Genomic DNA, 21176 nt, shown 5'->3' on the forward strand with positions numbered 1-21176 from the left:
AAAGATGAGAACTAAACTCTCTTTTTTCTCTTTTTCTCTTTCTTTTGTTCCCTTGTCACTCTCCACTCTGGGCATGTATGTAGGTGAGCTCTCATTTATCTCCCTTTTCCTGCAAGCTGTGTGTGTCACTGTGGCAGACACACACACGCACACACACACACGCGCTCGGATCTTCTGACAACTCAAACAATTTCCCATTACCATCTTAAACAGTCATTCATACACTCGTTTATAGCATGTGAAAAACTTAACTTCCAAAACAACATCTTTAATTGATCTATTGTGGATGATAATTTTAAAAAAAACATCTGTATGAAGAGCAATTTATTTCTTTGGCAGTTAAAAAAAAAGCTAATTAAACAGTGTCACATCAGGGGTGCTTTCTTTTTTCCTTTCTCCAATTCGAATAGTCAGGGAGGTGGATGAGAGAGACCATTGTCTGCTGAAGACAGTATTTCGGGTTTGGAAGCGGCTCATTTGTCAATGAGCACTTGTATAACCTGATTTAATGAGCTGTATGTCCCGTGCATCATAATAACCGATGCTGCGGTTTGCCTGGCGGCTGGCCTGGAATATGCATCCGCAGCTGCACTGACACGCACTCAAACAACAAGCACATGGGCCTTCGCATTCTGCCCATGAAGCTACACGTGTGTGTGTGTGTGTGTGAATATATCTATGCTCTTGGGCTGTTCCCATGGTTCCCCTTTTTGAAAAAAAAGCTGTTGACACAACATGAGAATCATTTGCCTCTTTGTATTGTTTCTGTGGGAGTTTTAATCAAAACAAGGGGTTGTGATAAAACAATTGCGGATGAATTCAATTTTAAATTGAAATATTTAGTGCAGATTGGGTTGCTTATTTCACCCGATCTCACGTTTGCTTACACACTGCACAAAGGTGCGTGTACTTTAATTATCCACATCTATATTAAAGCTTGAAGTAGGTGTGTGTTTGTTTTCTCACGCATTGACATTTCAGACCATCAAAGCGTCACATTTTTTACAATTTCAGTGAATTACTTTACAAAGTAAGTCAGTCAAGAGGAAGTCATCAAATATAAGTATTTTGTCTTCTTACTATGAATCTTTGTCAACATAATTATGAGGAGAGAAAACATCATGCACTGGGAGTTCATTCTCTCTTACATGAAGACACAAGTACACCACATGTTCTCCGGAGGATACTATTGAACCCACTCTTGCATAAACCTTATTCTTTCGAAAGCATAATAATTGGGGAGTATTAGCATAACTCGGTAGTCATACAGGAAGAGCTAAGAGATAGCAGTCCTCCTTTGCTTGTCAGTATTCTTTTGTCAGTGAAGCATGTCGTGCTGGCAACACAACCGGTGCTGAGGCGATGCATGCGAATGCAAGTTCAGACTCGAGCGGCTTGATCATTCCGTATACGTGGAGTCCTGTTTAAATGAGGAAATGAATTCAGCTCAGCTTATTGTTTTGATCTGTATCACTCAAACAGTAAGGTCTCTTAATAAAGGATTTCTGAATTTCCTGGCATGCATTTCTGCTGGCGCCCTGCTGTGCGTATGTGTGAGCTGAGCCAAACGCTTTCAGAGACCAACCCGAAGTGGCTCGTCTCCGACCATGTGTGAAAACCATGTTAATGAGAACAGGATGACTTTCAGGATGTTGTGTGTATTTCTGTGGCATTTCTTGGTGCCTTCAGTATAGATTTGTGTATGTATTATTTATTATTATAGCTGCTGCATGCTTGGTGTAAAGTCAGCGTACGACCATCAGGATCTCCTACTGAATCTACTCTGCATTTCTTGCAACATTGTCATGATCATCCGTGGCTGAAGCTACACACAGAGGTTGTGGGTAGTTTTTCTGACAAACTGGTATATAAATGCATATGCAACTGCTCTGTTTAACTCTGTATCGTTAGTGTGCTGACTGTCTCAACTGAGTAGAAAAGGTCAAGTGGAGGGCATCAGACAACTTCTGTACAGACGTGCCCTGTGTACACCCGTCTCGACCTATCTTTGACCTGCCCTCTAATTGACTCATGATCGATTGTTGGAAAGAGGAACTAGAACAACTCTGTTTGACCCTATAAGGCATGGTCACCCTCTGATTGGCTCATAATTGGTTGCTGGAAAGAGGAACCAGAACAACACGAAAGAGGAACCAGTTCGACATGAACGCAAACAAACTCCTTATATGAACTTGCCCGCTCGTTTTGAGAAGCAGACCAACAGTATATAAGCTGAACGTTTTCTCCTCGCAATATGACATCTTGCATGCTGCCTTGGTGGCGTGTTTGATCTCATCCTGTGCTGCAGACAGAAATAAAACCCCATTGAACGCTGAATTTTTGACTCTACGATCTTTACTACAGACAAGGTTTTCATCCAGTGCTTTGTAGTTAAAGAACCTGTGGGATACAAGAAAATTTCCACGACATAACTCCTGAAAATAAGGGTGAAAAGAATAAACTGAATAGCTAATTAAATGAATAATATATGAAGATGTCTTGATATTTGGGGTGGGGGGGGTTGAACCCCCATTTTTTTTAAATTTCAACCATAATTCGTTCTATAAATGTTAATGACTTAAGTCAACACAACCCCAGAGCCCACTTTACAGGGAATGACAGAGAATATTGTCTGTTGGAAAAGAGGATGTGGGAGGATGAGGATCCAGTCTTTGTCAAAACATTCTGTGCTCAAGGTTGGCAGACAGTAGTCTGGTAGTCTGTGGAGTGTATGTAGTAGTCATCGAGCTTAGATTAATCATTACCATAATGTGAAGAAAAACTCTGAGCCATTTTGATACAGGGATGCACAAAGAGAAAGCCATCAGATATGACGCAAATGGAAGACAAATGTATGTGGGTGTAACTATGTGGGTGTCATATTTCAATAAAACTAGTTCGGGAGAAGAGAATAATTAGTTTCTAAGTTCATCTAATAAACCAGAGTCTTGATGAATGATCTAAGTTGCAAAAGTCGATTTATTGCTTGCAAGCAGGAGGTCAAAAACCCAAGCAGGTAAAACGGTGCTCTGTGGAGATGGCGTCTCAGAAGAAGAATTCAGCCAAACAACTTCTCTCGATCTGGTAGATTTATTCGTCAGACCACAGGTCAAGTATCAGCGCTGCGTCTGCAAAGGCAGGAAGAACACTAACTAACATCAGCAAGAACATCATGTTTTATAACCCGAAAAAGACAGAGAAGGAAAGATTTCTATTGGCCCTAAGCTGGCGTAGGGGAGGAACTTCCTCCCCCCGCATCTAAAGATCCGGTCATATCCAATGTCCGGACTCCTGAATTAACGTAAACATCAATGAACAGTGTGTGTGTTGCATCGTGTTCGGTGTGACTCTCAACCCCCCTCATCTGGCACATCTGCTGGTTGATCCGCTGACCTAAAATACTCACAGTATAACTTATCTGTTATCTCTTATCTGTAAAATTCTCAATTGCGAATCCGTAAGGGACCGCTAAGCATTCGTATGTGCTGATTTACAATAGTACACCGTCAGTTAAGGCGCACCCTAAGTGCCAGGATGTATTACACAACATAAGAGTTTTGTCAATGTTATCTGTGACGTGAAATTGATATTTCTCCCTGAGTGGATACTATAGTCAGTGACTCTTGTCCCTGTGTTCTGGACAACTAATACTTTCATACTGTTGCTAATTTAACAATAGAAATACACACCTGTTTGTACCTTTGGTCTGGCCTTGGTCTGGTCTGGTCAGGGTGACCTAACAGGCCAAGGGTCGTCGCATCTGCTTCTAGACCACCACATCCGTAATAATAATAAGGTCATCTTCACCTGCGAACATTCGTACCTGTTAGAGATCTTAACAACAGAGACGGAGCTCCGGTTGCTGTAAAATAAATTATTCGACCTCTCATCATTTTAGTTTTAGTATGTATAAAACAGATTTCCTGTTTTCGTTTACGGCATATAATATAATCCTTTATTAATTGCGCACCGGGACTAATCAAGTAATGTAGTTGTTTATTGGTTATAATATGGGATTATTAATACAAATACATTTACCTACTACTTACAAGACTTTGTTCCAATTGTCTCCCACGCACACACACACACACAGAGTCATACAGGAGCAAAGAATTATCTTGTTTGAATAGAACATCAAAGATGCTTTATTAAAATTAAAATTAAAATAAAAACATCTCAATAAATATTGTATATATAGAGCTTGGTGGGATAAATGGCTGGATAGAAAAGTTACAAAGAAACAATGACCTGCCTGAGAATCTTCAAGATTCTTAGTCCAGAAAACATTGAAAAGACAATATCATGCTACACATTTTGTCTGAAAATGGTATCTAATTAATTTGATATGTTGCAGAGTGATGTTGAAGCCGGACTGACTTTGCTGGTTGATGTGAGAAGGAATCTCAGAGGAGTCGTATAGTAAAAGAAAAGAACAGAGAGAGTAACACGCACTAAAGTGTCCCAAGTGAGATCTGAGTAACATGAGACGCGTAAGCTTGGACCTCGCCTTGTGGGTTGGTTTACACAATTTGTTTGTCTCTGTACTCTTCCACTCCCGAGGTATATCGCCCAAAAAACTGCTGAGAGTTCTTTCTTTAGTTAGGTTGCGTTTAGGTCACTTTAATTATCTGCATGCAGATGCGCCGGCTTCCTCTAACTCCTGCACGAGACACGCATCCTGTGTGTGGGAGAAGCTCTGTGACAAACAACTCAAAGTTATGCACTTACACAATAGCAAGGTTATATGGCAAGAAAGTATTACGTTTTAATACTATCAAGTTATGTTTTATTCCACAGTAATCATGTAGCCTTAAATCCTCTTCCATAGCCGCCCGTAACTTAAAGTTACTCTTGAAGCGCTTTCTTTCCTGTGGAACCAGTGAATCATGTGTGGCAATATGAAATAATTCCTGAATTGCAACTTGATAATAACTGTTGGAAAACATTAATTAATGTTTTGTCTCAGTCCATACAGCTTTAGACAACAGGGAGTCTGTGCTCTTTGAACAGAGATGCATTGTGTGCCGGGTCAACTGATAGTCAAGATACTTTGTCATTGTCAGATAATCTCAGGGGGAACTCATGGGGTAGAATTTATGCCCTAAATTGCAAGACAACGTGACCTCACAGGAAGATAAATAACACTCTTTTATTTTTTTAATATCAGCTCGAGATGTTGTACAGTCCTCCTTGTTTTATTAAAAATAGTTTTCAGTTTCGTAGCCGAAGAAAAACTTTTGAGAAGCCTTGATACATACTGTGTGTGTGTGTGTTGTCAATTATGTCTCTTACTTTAAAGTATTATTCATAAACGTACTGAATATGATTTTACACCAGAGTTGAGTAGGATTTTTCCAACACAAACACAGGTCAGTGAACATCTGTTTTTCTTTATCTGCAAACTGTGAACACCATTAACTTTGCGACACTGTCGTAAAGATCGCTCAAAGGGCAAATCAAGCTGTTACCTCCACCGGCAGTGAAAGAATAATTCACTCCTAGCCAATGTGTGCTAAAGTGTCCTTGTTTTGGCCCCAAGGGTCAACTCTGCGTCCCTTCAATGTCAGGAGAAAACAATCCATTAAGTGTCCTCTAGCCCCTCCATCAAAAAGCAATGCCTTCACAATAGATGAGAACATAAGTGGTGCTGTAACAATCTCAGGTGCCAGTCCACATTGCCAATCAGTGTATTTTAATACTGTTTAATACTGAAACTTTAATCCATAATTAATCACTTCTGAATCATAGTAAAAAGATTGTTCCATGCAGTTTAATTGACAACACGTGTACTCTTTATAATTTATTTGACCCTTTTGCATTTGATAAAATGACAAAGAACTGTGTACAGTTCGATGCATTCATAAAACACAAAAATACGACGTTGTTGTGTAAGAACAGTTTTTATGCGGAACCTTTATTTTGTTTCGCATTTTCAGGGGGTCGATGGAACGTTGGTCCGACATTATTTATCGTCCGTGTGGAAAACAACCTTAGTGTGGTTCCGGGTGTCTCGTTGGTCTGTGAACTCTTACCCTTCCGTGTCGTAATGTATGGAGTTACTACTCCTTACTGACATGTGTTTTGCTGGCTGATAACTATAAACAACAGCCATGCAGTCCCCTTAACTAGCGTTAGCATCATCGCATGTTAGCTAAGCTGCTAACAGCTGTGTGCGATCATGTTGACGCGTTTAACGCCCGGAACTCGTTATATTAAAGCATTTATCAAAGCGTTTGGCCACGCAAACACACCAAGATGTTCCTCAAACAGCTGTCAGTCTGTGTATGTACGAAGGTTTATTTCAGAGAACACAGAGATAGTTGGAGAGCAGAGTTTGACCCCAGAGTTCAAACTCCGCCTGTTCACTCCGAGCTGCAGATTCTGGACAGAAAAGCCCGAGCTGTGGCCGTTTGATGACCCGTACTGGGCCATATACTGGCCAGGAGGACAAGCACTCTCAAGGTGATTAAGTCAGCGCGACAATAAAAAGCAGTTTAACGTGACTGAGTTGCTGCTGCTGAGTATCATCTGGGAGGCCCTGTGTGCAGGTACCTCCTGGATAACCCCGCGGTGTGTCGGGGTAAGACGGTCCTGGATCTGGGGAGCGGCTGTGGAGCCTCAGCAATCGCTGCAAAACTATGTGGTGCTGCTCATGTAGTTGCCAATGACATAGATATTGGTATGCATCCATATTTATTTTGCTATCTAATATTACAGCAACGATGCGTACAGACACTCACTGAATACCGAGTGAACTAAAGCAACCTAAGTCGGATAAATATATGGTTCCCTTTTAACGGCAAAGACTTGTTTGTGTTACAGTTGCAGCCGTTGCGACCCACATGAACTGCGAGCTGAACCTCCTAGAGCCGCCAGTTTGTCGAACTAACAACATGATTGACTCACCGCCCGAAGGCTTTGACCTGATCCTCCTAGGTGACATGTTCTACGACGAGGCCCTCGCCACCAGCCTTCACCGGTGGCTGGACCACTGCATCAACAGCCACGGAACCAAAGTCCTGATCGGAGATCCCGGGAGAGCCTCGTTTGAGGAACACTGCATCCGAGGGCTTCTGCGTCAGCTGGCTCAGTTTGAGCTGCCTGAGTCCGTCAGAGAGGAGAACTATGGTCTGACCTGCAGCAGTGTTTGGTGCTATTGTCCTGAACTCTGAGGACCTGAGAGGATCCCCAGTGCTGTCTTGTTTGAATGTGAAAAATATGTCATATGTACTGACCCGCAAGCACTGTGTGAGATGTCATGGGATTTCTTTGAATTGTGTGTGTGTGTGTGATTAAATGATCATCTCCTATTACTTATACTGGGACAGACCGTTTTCCGTAAGCTAACCAGTCTTCTGTTTTCAGTACCCACTACGGTAATTTATTTTTAATTTCAGACTACTTTTGTTATGGTGTAGAAATCACAATGTTTACATTCAGATTATTTCGTGTTAGGAATAGATTAAGCCCGGAGGTGGAGAATCTTATAGCTGTTTTGTTTAATGATAATTCCAAAAAGCAGAAGTTATCCTTCGAGTATCTGTTCTTTGCACAGAGAAGGTTAAATTGCAATAAAGAATGCAAGCAGCCTGAGCGAGGAAGGGTCTGCAGGGATCTTTTCTGGGGGGTCAACCATGTAGACTCAACAGCCTCCCTGATGACCTGGCGATGATGCAAACATTTATCGACCCTTTATGTAAATCAGCATCGGATTCAACCCTAACACTTAAATCAACAGGTTACTTTTTGAACTGCAAAGTGTGAGTCTCTCAGGCAGCAGCGTAGCACCAAATTCTGGGCCCTGTATACTCTCAATGTCAGTGGGCCCCCTACACATGCCATTGTACAATGCGGGTTAGCAAAGGGTAGTCAAATCCACTTTTCCCCCCACTACCACGCCCCTGCTCTCAGGAACCTTTCTCACTACTACTTGGGACCTAGCTTATTTCCTGAGGACATCCTGGGACCCACAGATGTGTCTTGGATTAGTAAGGGTCAGCGGTGTCGCATTACCACAGCTGGGGCTTGTCCTGTTGCTCTGCCCTGGGGGTTTGCGCTGAAACACAAAAGTCCCTCTTCAAAGTGTATAAAACTCCTCTTACCCTGCTCCTCTGAGGGAGAAGCAACACTCTTTCCCTTATCAGCTGAATCGTAGTCATTTGACTTCTGTCTGAACTTACGGCTTGTGTTGATGATTTCTGTATTTATTTTTCTATATTCTAGTTAGTAATAAATACTTAATTACAAAGCGAGTTCACAATACTTTTGATTTCTCACAAGGCTTCAATCCACAAATGTACACTACAGTTCCTACATTAAAGGATTTTATACTTTTATGCTAATTTGATCCCAACGTTGACTCCCAGGCCTGTGTATTGTTCCTCTTTTTCTTCATACTAAATCTCTGTTACCTCCGTTTTCTTTGTAACATACTGTAGTACATACTGTCCCCTATTGGTGTCCCTAGGAAGAGATGGATGTAAATAGCTAGTGAAATATTATCTTTTTAAACTCCCTCTTGTAAATAATGTCTTAAGAATGTATTGTAACAGATGTTTTGAATACTTCAGCTGAATGAATAGAGCTCTAGTTAACATAAAATACCATTATAATATTTATTATTTGGGGTTGGTGAATTTAATGGCCTTGTCTGCATATGTTTGGGTTTAAGCAATGCAAGGTATGTTTAACAAAATACAATACGATTCATTTCCCTGACAAAATCAACCTTCTATACCTTCTTCCCCCAACTATTTTATATTGTTGTGTAATCCCTGGCTCTCCAACTATGTCCTCCAGCAGTGGTGGAAATCATTTCAACCGCTGTTATGTCTTTGAAGCTGAAATATGTAGCACGTGGCATGAGGCACGTTATACAGAATACGTAATAATAATCAATGTTTGAATATCTAGTTATTATCATTTCCATTTTAGAATTATAGGAGCCAGACAAGGATCATCCAAGGGGTTGTCTGGTAAAATGTGTCTTACCTGAACTGGAAACTTTTGTAAATTCATCCATCCGGTAACCTGTTTAAGCAGTAATTTTGTAAGCAAAACTTGTGAAATGTGTACGAATAAGAGAAGGCCTGTGTTCGTACATGAGAAAGCATGTCTGCTATTTTGGCAAATAATGAAAGGAGAATTTGGAGCGGCCAGCACAAAGCTATCATAGCCTTGAGAGGACGGGGGAGAGAAAAGGAGCAACATCAGGAATGTTAAAGACCTGTTGAGTTTGATAATTAACCCTTCAAAACACTATATTCACACTGGTTTTTATCATGCACGCATATTGTGTCCATGTGGAAGGAAAATGTACACATCCTAAATGAATCCAAATTGTTGTCCATTATCTGATGAAGGTTTTTCGTGTCACCTTATGCCAGTCAAACCACCAAGGATTTTTGGTGGTCATAAGCTTGTAGCTTTTTAAAGCACAAGTATACAGAGGGATTTGATTTATAGAAATCAGAATGGAAGCCAAGGCTTTCCTATGATACAAACTCATCCCTAATGGTTAAATAAGAATGTCTATAATGGGCTTCATGGCCAACCGAGCAAAGTTAAATCAAACCCCCAGTGGTTAAACATTTACATACAAAAAAGCAAAAACAACGTTTCCTGCCCCTCGGCCAGGTAGATTACATTCTTCACCACACTTCACCAAAGACTTTGATGAAAAGGGCGCTGGGGGCCGCAAGGATGGCGGTACGGATCCCGGCTGCCCCATGTGCCAAGTCCAAGTGGCACATTTGCTCCCCAGGCAAAAAAATGCAATGCATGGGTTATAATGCAATGTAAGTCGCTTTGGATAAAAGCGTCGGCTAAATGACATGTAATGTAACATCATTGAGAAAGAGCAGTGTCAGAATTTGATGGTAATAGATTTACTTCAGCTGAAAAGAAATAACTAAACACCATAATGTCCATCTTTCTGGGTACTTTCTCCTGAATTCACTCCAGTCAGTACGCGCAACATTACCGTTATCTTGTGTAACACCCAACCTGCCATTCTAGGCACCTTTGGTATAAAAAATATTTTTGTCCCAGAAGGGAATATTGCAGAAAAATATAATAAAAAAATATATCTGAAAAATATATATCTGAGGTAAAATAGTGAGTCATAAAAAAATATACTCCATGTGGAGGAGTAGACAGCCTTTACAGTCATGTAAACAAAGGCCCATTTTAAGTACAAACTGATGTAAACATCTGACTGAAAACTTTCTTCTGGCATCTTATTTGTCCCCAAGTGGCTTCACCTTCTCCATGTATTTCTTCTGAAACATGTGGAAGAGGCTTCTGGTCTTTGGTGTGGGAGGGGAAAATAGACTTTTCGTGGGGGTCATTGGACACCATGTACCTAACAAAAGGGAAAATTGGAAAAATTAAAATAAAATCTATAAATAACAGGAAATACCAGAAGCCAAAATTAAAGTTGTGATCATTACTTCTTTCAACGACAGTTTGGTTGGGTCTGTGGTCCTTTCCGTCAACATTAGCCTTTTCTGGAAAAAAAGAAAAAAAGATAAACATTTCAATAATATTGATAATAAATTACTTAAATTATGAATAAAACGCCCCTTTCAACTTTGAAAACATCTAACATTTCTGGGCTTAGTTATCTGGACAAAGCAGTTTGGCCATTAATTGGATCTTATTTTTTTATGCTCACCACTGTTAAAAAGTATTCCTGGAGCTAAATAACCAACTGTGCTGCATAACATTTGACCGTTTAAAATGTCTTGCAGGTACTGGTTAATCTCAATGTTATGATTTACCTGGAACAGAATCCTTAGTTTCCTTCATCCCATTGGATCCAAAGATAAAGGAAACCGGTAAGACACTATACTTCAGGGCACTGTTGATCTGGAGCGGCGCGACAGAATCGCTTCCACCGTTATTGCCCTCCTGACCATCAGGGTGGTTGAGCGTCTGAGTCTTCTCCTCCTCACGTTTAAGTTCTTCAGAGAGGGGCTTTCTCCAATGAAGATTCGGGCAGGGCTTGGTTTTTCCCTTAAAGATCCTCTTTTTAGAGAAAACTGGCCGCTGGTCAGTGTGAGCAGGGCCAGCCTTGCCAGCCTTCTCCAGAGTCCACTTGGATGACGAGGCAAAGCTACCCTTTCTTCGTTTGATTTTGTGCTTGATTTTAGCTGGTGGAAAATTAATATTCCATTTCTTGTAAAGCCGCTTGACCGAACATTCCCACGTCAGCACGGTTTTAATGGTCTTCTTCTTCAAGGGACTGAGATTCACAGTGAGACATTTGGGAGGCGTTGGTACAGCATCAGACCCGGCATCTGGAGAGGAGGTGTGGTTCTTTCTACCAACAACGCCGCTGTCCTGGGTTCTAGAGCCAAACAGAACCAGGTCCACTGTTGGGCGGCTTAAGGGCGAAGGTTCGCCATCAGACGCGCGAAAAGAAACAGTCACGCGTTTTGATGCATCCTCATGGCTAGGCTGCGAGTTCACATCTACTGGGGAGTTGCATTTCTTTGATGCTGGTAAAAATCTATCAGCGCCGCGTGGTCTCTTCAGTTTAGCACCCCGAGGCTTCTGCCGGGCTGCCGCAGCACTCTTCATTTCTTCTTCAGTTTCCAATGACGACTCAGTCTCATCTGTAGATGCTGCTTGAGCTTGTCCACAATTTTCTTTAAGGTCCGTCATCTGGATGGCAGAGTCACTTTCACCGCTGGAAGGATTTTTTATTTTTTGGTCACTTTTAATTAAAGTAGATGACGGAGTATTTTCCGACTCGTATGGTAAGAATTCCACTTCAGAGTCTGAATTAATTTCTAAAATTATATTGGTCTCTTTACCATCTGAACCGTTGGACTGGCCACTTCTTGTCAAATCCACCTGAGCGTGTCCAGAATTACTTTCAATGCCGGACAGTTCTTCGTCATCGCTTATGACTAGGATGCTAGACTGGCCGCTATCTATGCTTATCTGGTGAATATTCTCTGGGTCTCGGTCAGCATATGACGGAGGTTTGTCATGGTCGCCAGGAATGCCAACGTTTTCACTGAATACGTCAACTATCACAGGCCAATCAAATGTTGAAACCTGATTGTCGACGCTCTCCCCACTCACGGCTTGATTCTCTCCGGCTGCAGCAGGGGGGGGGGATTTACGGTCAGGACTGAATGCATCGGTCTCCTGTGCTGCCGTCCCTTCCTTGTCAATGGTCTCAGCACGAAGTTCTTTCTGACGTTGATTTTTTTGGCATTTGCATTTACTCAGAGCAGTGTTTGACCCCAAAATGTTTTCCATCCACCTTTCAACGCAGCAAATTTCTTCAATTGGACAGAACGTTTTGTCCAGTTTTGAGTCACTCTGTGTTAAATCAAGAACGTCAGGTAGCTCAACCTCCATGGAGCGATGGTCCATGTCCATACTTTCTGGTGGATCTTTTATCAGCTGCTTAAAGAGGTCTTTGGCATCCTCCGGGGTAAGAACTTGGATTTGAAAGGAGTATGGGTCACTGGAATCCGTGTCCTCTACGATAGGAGCAGCGGTTTGTGTTAAAGTTGCTTCAACACTGGGGTCTTGTTTTTCTTCATTTAACTCCACCTGCTGAAGTTCTGTTGACGACATCTGGTTGGGCGCCTCATTTACAGCTTGTGCAGGAATGTGGCCTTCCTTCTCAACCCCACACGGCTGACTGACATTCTTAATCGTATGACGATGATACTTCAAAGATTGTGGGAAGTCAAACTCTTTGTCGATGTCATCAAGCTGCTCATTGACATTCAACCATAATGACTTGTAAGGCCGTTCTTTATAGACGTTTGTATCTTTGAGGACACGGTAGTTCTTGAGTTCCGTGACTGCTGACCATGAGCCCCAAACTACGGACATGGACTCAATCGTTGAATGTTCGCGGCAGACTTTCTGGACTTCGTTCATTAAAGTAGAGTACATGCCGTTCTTCAGTGCACATGCCAATTTGCTAACGTCATCATCCCAAAACATGCGCAATAATTTATGTGTTGGACTACACGTTGTAAAATCCTTTAACTTTATCTGAGCTTCTTCACAATCCTGTATGTATTTTGATAATGTGACCGTTTTCAATGGGGCTTTTAGGACAGGGGAAAGCTCAACATCCCCATTTGTCTTGTTTGTCGTCTCAATTAAGTCCATATCACAATTTGGGCTCACTGGCGCTTTGGAAGTTATGGATTGTTGTTGAGCAGTTGTTGCAACACAGTTGTGTACTTGTGTGTCAACATCCAGTTCAGATCTTGCGGCAACTGTAGATTGTTTTTGCTGAATGTGTTGAGGTCCAGCTGAAGACGACAGACCAAAAGTCCCATTATTGTATACTGCTGAAAGCAGGATTTCATACTGACTGGAAGTAATTTGGTTTGGGTTTTCTGGGAGAGAAGAATGTCCAACTTTCAGAAACCCCAACTGCTTTTGCGGTGAAAGGAGTGAACGCTCCGAGTTGGACCCGTCTGCTGCGGCGCCCTCAGACAACGGTTCGACAGCGTTAGAACCGCTCTGCTGGCCGGCCACCTGGTAGCTTCCCTGTGACAGCGGTTGCACGACAGCAACGACTCTTGTGCAACCGTGGGACAGGAGACTGGAACGGTCACTTATCTTGGCTGACGGCATTTCACCGTGGTTTCCATGTTGTGTCGCGGAGACATTTGGCACAGAGCTTTGCTGGAGTCGTGGATCTGCACAGCGCTGCGCAGACACAACACTAGGAGTGGTTTGAGGCAAAGGGTGTCTAGAGTTTTGTCGTATGGCCTGGGAGGCATTTGCATTCAGTATTTTAGCGACGGTTGATGTCAAGGTTGTAACATTTTTCTTTGGTCCGTAAGATGAACTAGTATTGCCTTGAGGTTGTCCATCGGAGCCAGCAGCGATTGGCGTACGGAGATAGTCCTCAATTCTTGCGATAGTTTGGCGTCGCAGTCGATCCTGTTGTGCAGCAGGATTCAAGGGATAATTATTAGGTTTTGACGGGGAAAAGTTGGTTTCATGCTGCCAGTTATTAGGCTTAGAGTTAATGAAGCCGGCGGTCTCCCCCCCATTGTTATGGGTTGAGGATTGTTGACAAATCAGACTTGTGCTGGAAACCTGCAAGTTGTGTCCACTGGAGGAGGAGTGTGTTGTTTTGTTGTAGACAGGCCAATAACTTGGTGGGTTGACGCAATGCTGAGTGTGGTTTTGTTTGGGACTGTTCTGAGCAGTTGGTCCATGGTGAGCAGCAGCAGGCCCCAATGACCCATCGTAAGCCACCGCTCCATGTTGAGGCGAGGTAGCCGTTGTATAAACCGGTAGAACAGATTTCCTATTTGGGTTAAGAAAATACCTTTTCTCACCCCTACAATTAAGGCGATCGGACACATTACCCTGCTGTGTCGTTATAGATTGTTTCCCATAAACTCCCACTGATTGATTCCAATTTGCCGAATTGACCTGCTGAGGGAGTACTTCTTTTGCCAGCATCACGTTGGGTGGATTCTTGATCAATGAATTCTGTCCTGTAACGTCATGCAATTTGAAGTTTCCAGTTTGCCCATTAGTTGGGGAGCGTTGCTGATAATCGTCACTTCCAGCAGTCTGCTGAAAAAAAACTGCCTGATGAGGTCCTGCTGAGGTCTGCCATTTCGATGGCTGTCGTTGAGAATCCGCTCCATAGTGATGAGACTCCGCTCCATAGTGATGAGTATATTGAGACCTATTTGCATTCCCAGTTTGCTGATTCCCAATTGTGTTGAAGTTAAACTGAGAAGCAGCTGGTGGGGATTGTGCAAGTCGTCCATCCTGTTGGTACGGTCCATTATTCCTTGTAAAAGACAGCATTTTGTCCTCTGATGTGAAAAGGTTTAGGCGGTAACGTTCCCTGGAAAAGAAAAATGAAAGTTAAAAAAAATATTGATCAGGTGGTTGCACAATCCTTTTTATGCAAATTTCCATTTCTGTGATGTAGCGCTCACTTATACAAATCGTGAACACGGCAATGGATTTGTGATGCGTTTTGTAGATTTTCAGCAATATGTTTGTTTCCTGATTCGTCACACATTCACAGACTCAGACACACCAGCTGCTGTCGGATAAATACAAACACGCACGCGAAGGGAAACCAGTGGGTGTAAAAACCAGTAGGCGAGGGGTGAACAAAGTTCTGGAGGAAAATATGGGAACACACATGTCCGCGAAAATAATGCATTGAAAAGCAGCAGTGGCGATGCACGGGGCAAAAAAAGTTTGATAAATAAACAAAACGACTTCCACACACACACACACACACACACACAGTCACTCTCTAGGGTCGTCTTCAACAAAAAAAAGTTTTTCCACCTAGTGTTCTGGCGGTGAATTGCTTTGCAACACGCGCACGCCTTTTTGAACTAAATAGAAACGAGTCCGTCGACACAAGACTCAGACGCAGAAGCATGTTCCAGCCTTTACTCAAAATACTTTACAACGTTTACGAGAAGGCTCGACGCTGAATTGAGTTTTACACAATGCGGCATTCACGAGGACAGCTGCCGTTATATGTTCTCTTCCCATTTAACGGCAGTTGTAAGCTTGTGAAGAAGTGAAGACGAAACAGCAAACTGTTAGTTCGGTCTCTGCGAGTCAATGCGTTGCAGCGGTATCATTTCCATCCCACATGCGCACGTCGATATATACACATTTGAGGTGATAATAACTTACCCTCCAACTGCAACAGTCACGTCAGCAACATCCGGGCAACCGTGCGGTAACGCTCGCTTTCGTTACTCCATATTTTGTGAACAAAAGAGTATTCCTCCAGGTGGAACTCGACTACCTTCACCACACGCAGACTGGTCTGCTCCTCCCCGCTCATCAGCTCCTTACGACGCCAACGTGTGACGTAATATGCACAAGGAGGAACACCCCCCCCCCCCGGCTCGCGCCCTGCCCCTCTTTTTATCCACCAGCGCTGCATTTTGACCAGCGTGCGCTCGGATTATATAGTTTTTCAGAGCATTTTGATTGGTTTACTATGATGGAGGCGGCTCCTTTTTTTAGGGCCATCTAAACTGACTTCCGCTTTCTCGAAAACAAGCAGGCAAGTTCATATAAGGAGTTGTTTGCGTTAGTTGTTTGCGTTTATGTTATACTGGCTTTTGCTCAGTGACAGTTACGAGCCAATCAGAGAGCAGGTCAAAAAACCGAAACCGGAAGTACAAACCACAGAGAACGTCTGTACAGAAGTTGTCTGATATCCTCCACTTGACTTTTCTACTCAGTTCAGACAGTTTGCACATTGATAATACAGAGTTAAAGCATTTTACCAATACACCAGCGTCCTGGCTGTAGAGACTAAACAAAGTGGTTTATATGTGTATAACCAGATTTGTTTTCAAGTGTTGGGAGGGCGAGGCCATGGTCAAAGAACTGACATGTCTTACATGGATTAGATGTCCCCAAAATCCTGGCTGTAGAGACTCAACAAGGTGGTCAAGGTTTCTGTTGACGCCACCGATAACTGAACTTAGGTATAAGATCTGCCTCGTTCTGTTAGGGGGCGAGGAGGTTCATGACAGTCTGCAGAGCACGTAGCTGTTGTGACCTTTCTTCCCTTGCAAGGAAATAAACGGAGAAAGACATATTTGACTCAGAGCCTTTTGTTTCTTACTTTGCGATTGTCTGTGCAAAATATTCCATCACAATGTTCTGCAGAGAGCGATTATCATTCCCTGCATGGGGCATCTTCCTGGCGGAGCCCACCTCGTGTTGGGATTTCAAATCCCTCCGAGTTGGTTGATGAGAAGAATCCGACGTGTCAATCAATTCAAGTTTTAAAAGTTTACATTTATTTAGGAGAGAAATAGATACATTGAGCAATCTCCCCCAGGTATGCCTGGAGACTCCATTGAAGAGTCTGTCTGCTGTCCGAATCTCACCATCTTTCTCCTCATGGGAGATATTAATAATTTCACAAAATTGTTCACAACATTTAAAAAAAAATGTAGGTTGTCGCTTCCTTGCAACCGACTAGAATGCTCCGGGCACCGGATGTGTGCCCTCTTTGGTCATACTGGACGAGAAGTAGTTTGAGATTTTCATTAGTTTTAAAGAGCGTGATAATGGTTTTTCTTTTCTTTTAGCATGCTCACAAAATATCTGTGTGAAAAACGGTGTTCAGAATTTTGGGAACAACAAAAATGATTAGCTTTGTCACATTGTGTATAAGTAGTGTAGAAGAGCCTTATTTGGCCTGAAGTCCAAATATGTTTTATACCTGGAGAATCTCTTTTTGTAACATGAGGTTGTCCATTTCTAAATTGGTTCACAACAGATCCAGAATGTCAGAGTTGTCTTACTTTAACCCCTTAAATCCAAATTCCACCAGCCAATCGGTCGGCTTAACAAAACACATCTGGAGATCACATCCGCGTTACTTAAGGAGTTTGGGAACCACGAGCCCCTCCCCCCGGACTGCTAAAACAAAGAGGGGTCAATGATCGTGTCCTAAGACAGTTACACTGACACCACGTATTTAATGCAAAGCACAAAAGGAAAAACTGCAACAAGACAACTAGACTGCTTCCGGGTTAGTGCATTGTTATTTAAATCAGCAAACACCTTAGGTGTTGTTAGGGTTCTGAAGGCATTTCAAGGGAGATTGCACTACGATGAATCAAAAGAGTCACCTGGCTCGAATTTAAAAAATCAAAAAGTATTTAATAACTAAACAAAGTGATAAGGAATACCATTTACAAAGTGAAATACAATGTGAACAGTGATGTATTTCGCAAAATAGAGAATTCTCTGACCAAGTCAAAGGTGACTTGTCAAAGCGGTTTTTCTCTCAGTTTGGTATCCCGGGGGGCCGTCTTTTGGGTGCATTTAAATGTCATCGGCTTCTCCTTCAAAGTGTCTCCTCCTGGTTCATCCACCTCACATCAGTGTGTGAATCTGCTGCAGAAACCTGAAACCACTCTGTTTCTCCCTCACAATCCAATACATTCTATGTAGAAACATTTGGCTTAATGCTTCAATGAGTGAATATAACATAGCATACAGTTTGTCTTCATCTTATAACTAGTACACTTCAATTACAACACAACATAAAAGATCACAGTTCTTCATGGTTTATCACAGTTTATGTGGTGCAGTACTTTGCCTCACTCGGCTGTCTTGCATCCAGTTGCTCATTTAATTAAAAAAGACTCCCCCCAAAAAACTCTTTTTGTCAAGAACGGTGCTGGAGCAGGCGGAAGCAGGACTCAAATGCAGAGGTTCTCGAACAACGTGCTCTTTAATCTTGACAAGAAAACAATAACGTGCTCCAACGGCAAGGGACACATAGACAATGACGCGACAAGGGACAACAGGCACACGGGGCTTAAATACACAAGGAAGGTGCAGGTGATTGGACACAGGTGGAAGCAATCAGGCAATCACAGGACAGGACAGGAAGTGAAGCTCACCCAGAGACACGAGAGACAAGAAAACTACAAAATAAGACAGGAAGAGGACCCAAACCGTGACACTTTTGGGGATAAAATTGGGAGGAATCCATAAAGGACGGCAATTAGCTTCCGCCCCCAGGTTTTAACATTACATCATGACAGGATGTAAATGTGTACAGTATTTATATGATTTACATGACGATAAATTGTTATTGATTATAATGCATTCACTTCATCTAACATACAAATGTCATATCTACTATCTAACATCACTCAAACTACAATTCTACACTAAGCATCACTACATGTAATATACTTTTACTTAAATCCCTAACAATATCTTGCATACACATGAATAGAAGCCTACGTTACTATTTAAGAAAAAAGTCAAAAGCTAAAAATCAAAGAATGAAGATTAAAATTAAAAATGAATAAATGTCAACATAAATTCAAATTGAGTATCAAAGTCCAAAAACTAAACTTAATCAAAAAACATTTTAATGTCTAAAAATATTCAATCCAAATTAATAATTGAATTACACAATTATTAATTAATGTAATTCCCTCTTACATACACCAGATGACTGTAATGGTAAAATATGTTATAAGATAATCTTATGCTAAAAGAATGATTATTGTCTGTGTTGAAGCAATGTGAGAAGAAAAGGGAGACCCAAAAGTTGTCTTTGCAGCTGTGTGAAGGAGGACAGTCAAACCGGCCTTCACCCGAATGCTCCAACAAAGGAACTCTGTTACTCCCATCTTTGCCTTGATTCGTTTCCTGCTTGATTTATTACTTTTCATCTCTGTTATCTCACAGGTGGTTTAGAGTTTTGGGTTTTGGGTACCTCTCGTGGCCGCCTACCTCTAGAAATGACCTTCATGTGTGTGTATAAGAACTCGGCGTTTTCACTGCGCTGAGACGCCATCTCCACAGAGCACCGTGATATGGGCCTGTGCGGTTGACCTCCGGCTTGCAAGCAATAAATGGACTTTCTGCAACTTTGATCATTCATCAAGACTCTGTTTTATTAGACAAAGCATCAATCTTCTACCGAACTTATTGAAATATTCCACAACATGACACATTCAGAGGTATCCCCCTACATCATGCACTTACTTCACCAAACCATATGAGGCGCTCATAGTATTTAGCTATGAGTTAGCGAAATGCTAACTCACAATGTTGCAAAGCTAACCACCAGCCGTGCTATTAGCACCCCGCAGGCCTCTTTTTACACCGGTGGAATACCAATGAGTCACTCTTTAGCTGCCAGCAATGCAGAATGTTTGGGTCGGTTTGTTGTGCGACCATCTCAACAACACAGCTCCTGATGACTCGGTGACCAGAGCACCAGCTCGACTGACAGCTTGAACCAGCAGCTGACAGATAACTAAGGCGATGATAATATTCTCACAAATGGGTTTGTCAGTATTTTTGCACAATGGAAAAGTGTGTTCTTGTCTAAGTTAACCCTTCTTGTGTTACAGTCGTAATCTAGTCCACTGCATCTCCTGCATTCTTGGACTTGATAATCAAAAGCTTTTTCTTGGTGATGAGTTAGAAAATCGTTGCCCTGTTCTGCTGTAGAATTCAAGTTCAGAGGGCAAGCAGGATGTGCCAGCAAGGCCAGACAGTCTGGCAGGATGGGGGTGCCCTAACCGATGTCGCTGAGAGCTAGAAAACAGACGTATAGACAGAAGTTTCTTGGGTTACATACAGTATATATGGGAACGGTTTCTGTCCTGACTGAGGAAGCAAGGTCAGCGGGTCAACCAGCAGATGTGTAAGATAAGGGGGGTTCCACACCACACGATCCAACATCCACACTCTGTTCATTGTTTACGTTGGGCTAGGCGGTCTGGACATTGAATGTGACCGGATCTTTAGATGCGGGGGGAGGAGGATCCTCCCCTACGCCAGCTTAGGGCCAATAGAAATCTTTTCTTTGTCTTTTCGGGTTATAAAACATGATGCTCTTGCTGATGTTAGTTAGTGTTCTTCCTGCTTTTGCAAACGCAGCGCTGATACTTGACCTGTGATCTGACGAATAAATCTACCAGAACGAGAGAAGTTGTTTGGCTGAATTCTTCCAGACGTCCCCATCCAGGCTTCACATTTTTGAACACGTGCCTCTGATGCGTTTGTTCGCTCCTTATCATTTTAAATTATCTAACAATATCCTGATCATATAAATACAGGACATGGAAAATCATTTCTATTGAAAAATTAAAAAGAAAAAGTGCCTTGGTGCAAAGATGTTGTGCACCAATCCAGAAGCTGATGCACTGGGAAAAAGGCTAGTCGGGATATTAGTTCCAAAAACAATGATCTGATTTTGTCTAAAAATCAGATTTTAATATTGGCAAGTAATGTGTTGTTGGTTTTTTTGGTGGGGAAATTGACCTCACACGCTGTAACCTCTCCCATAGACTGTGACCTCTCTCATTAACTATGACCTCTCTCATTAACTGTGTAATCCCTGCTGGATTGAAACTAAGCCACAATGGCACATTGTTCAAGACATGTGTCCTCAATCAAACCATGTATCTATCTGATATTACATTTTGTTTCCCATTATAGTTCTTTTGAAAATATGCATTGTAAAACTCTTTATTGCCAAATATTCTAACTTGATTTTTTTTCTCGAAAGGTTGTATTGTATTGCTATTATATTGAACATATCCCAAACAGGTTAATTACAGCCACAATAAACAGTTTCTGCCAAATATTTATAATGTTTTTAACAGATAGAACTTTATTTGCAT

General features: G+C 42.1%; 2 protein-coding genes across 2 annotated transcripts; one reads left to right on the forward strand and one right to left on the reverse strand.

Annotated features, from left to right (window-relative positions):
* Positions 1-5925: 5925 nt before the first annotated feature.
* etfbkmt (electron transfer flavoprotein subunit beta lysine methyltransferase) lies at positions 5926-8494 on the forward strand. The gene is made up of 3 exons (XM_037452626.2): positions 5926-6462; positions 6549-6679; positions 6823-8494. Exons 1-3 carry the CDS (start codon positions 6179-6181, stop codon positions 7170-7172), a joined length of 765 nt encoding a protein of 254 aa, XP_037308523.1. The 5' UTR covers positions 5926-6178; the 3' UTR covers positions 7173-8494.
* A 1383-nt stretch (positions 8495-9877) lies between these two features.
* si:ch211-106e7.2 (uncharacterized) lies at positions 9878-15913 on the reverse strand. The gene is made up of 4 exons (XM_037452317.2): positions 15679-15913; positions 10782-14860; positions 10452-10508; positions 9878-10363 (listed from the first exon to the last, which is right to left on the reverse strand). The coding sequence occupies exons 2-4, from the start codon at positions 14818-14820 to the stop codon at positions 10239-10241; spliced, it is 4221 nt and encodes a 1406-aa protein (XP_037308214.2). The 5' UTR covers positions 14821-14860; positions 15679-15913; the 3' UTR covers positions 9878-10238.
* Between the last annotated feature and the right edge of the window lie 5263 nt (positions 15914-21176).

The sequence above is a fragment of the Pungitius pungitius genome, chromosome 6, assembly GCF_949316345.1.
Source record: "Pungitius pungitius chromosome 6, fPunPun2.1, whole genome shotgun sequence".
In the NCBI taxonomy this organism is placed as follows: domain Eukaryota; kingdom Metazoa; phylum Chordata; class Actinopteri; order Perciformes; family Gasterosteidae; genus Pungitius; species Pungitius pungitius.

What these genes read in the sequence shown, in the direction of transcription:
- etfbkmt (XM_037452626.2), top strand. Translation starts at nt 6,179, where the DNA reads ATGTTGACGCGTTTAACGCCCGGAACTCGTTATATTAAAGCATTTATC. An exon ending in GGAGGACAAGCACTCTCAAG is followed by an intron (nt 6,463 to 6,548) that starts GTGATTAAGTCA and finishes CCCTGTGTGCAG; the next exon opens with GTACCTCCTGGATAACCCCG. An exon ending in TGCCAATGACATAGATATTG is followed by an intron (nt 6,680 to 6,822) that starts GTATGCATCCAT and finishes TTTGTGTTACAG; the next exon opens with TTGCAGCCGTTGCGACCCAC.
- si:ch211-106e7.2 (XM_037452317.2), bottom strand. Translation starts at nt 14,820, where the DNA reads ATGCTGTCTTTTACAAGGAATAATGGACCGTACCAACAGGATGGACGA. An exon ending in AACTAAGGATTCTGTTCCAG is followed by an intron (nt 10,509 to 10,781) that starts GTAAATCATAAC and finishes CTTTTTTTCCAG; the next exon opens with AAAAGGCTAATGTTGACGGA. An exon ending in CCAAACTGTCGTTGAAAGAA is followed by an intron (nt 10,364 to 10,451) that starts GTAATGATCACA and finishes CCCTTTTGTTAG; the next exon opens with GTACATGGTGTCCAATGACC.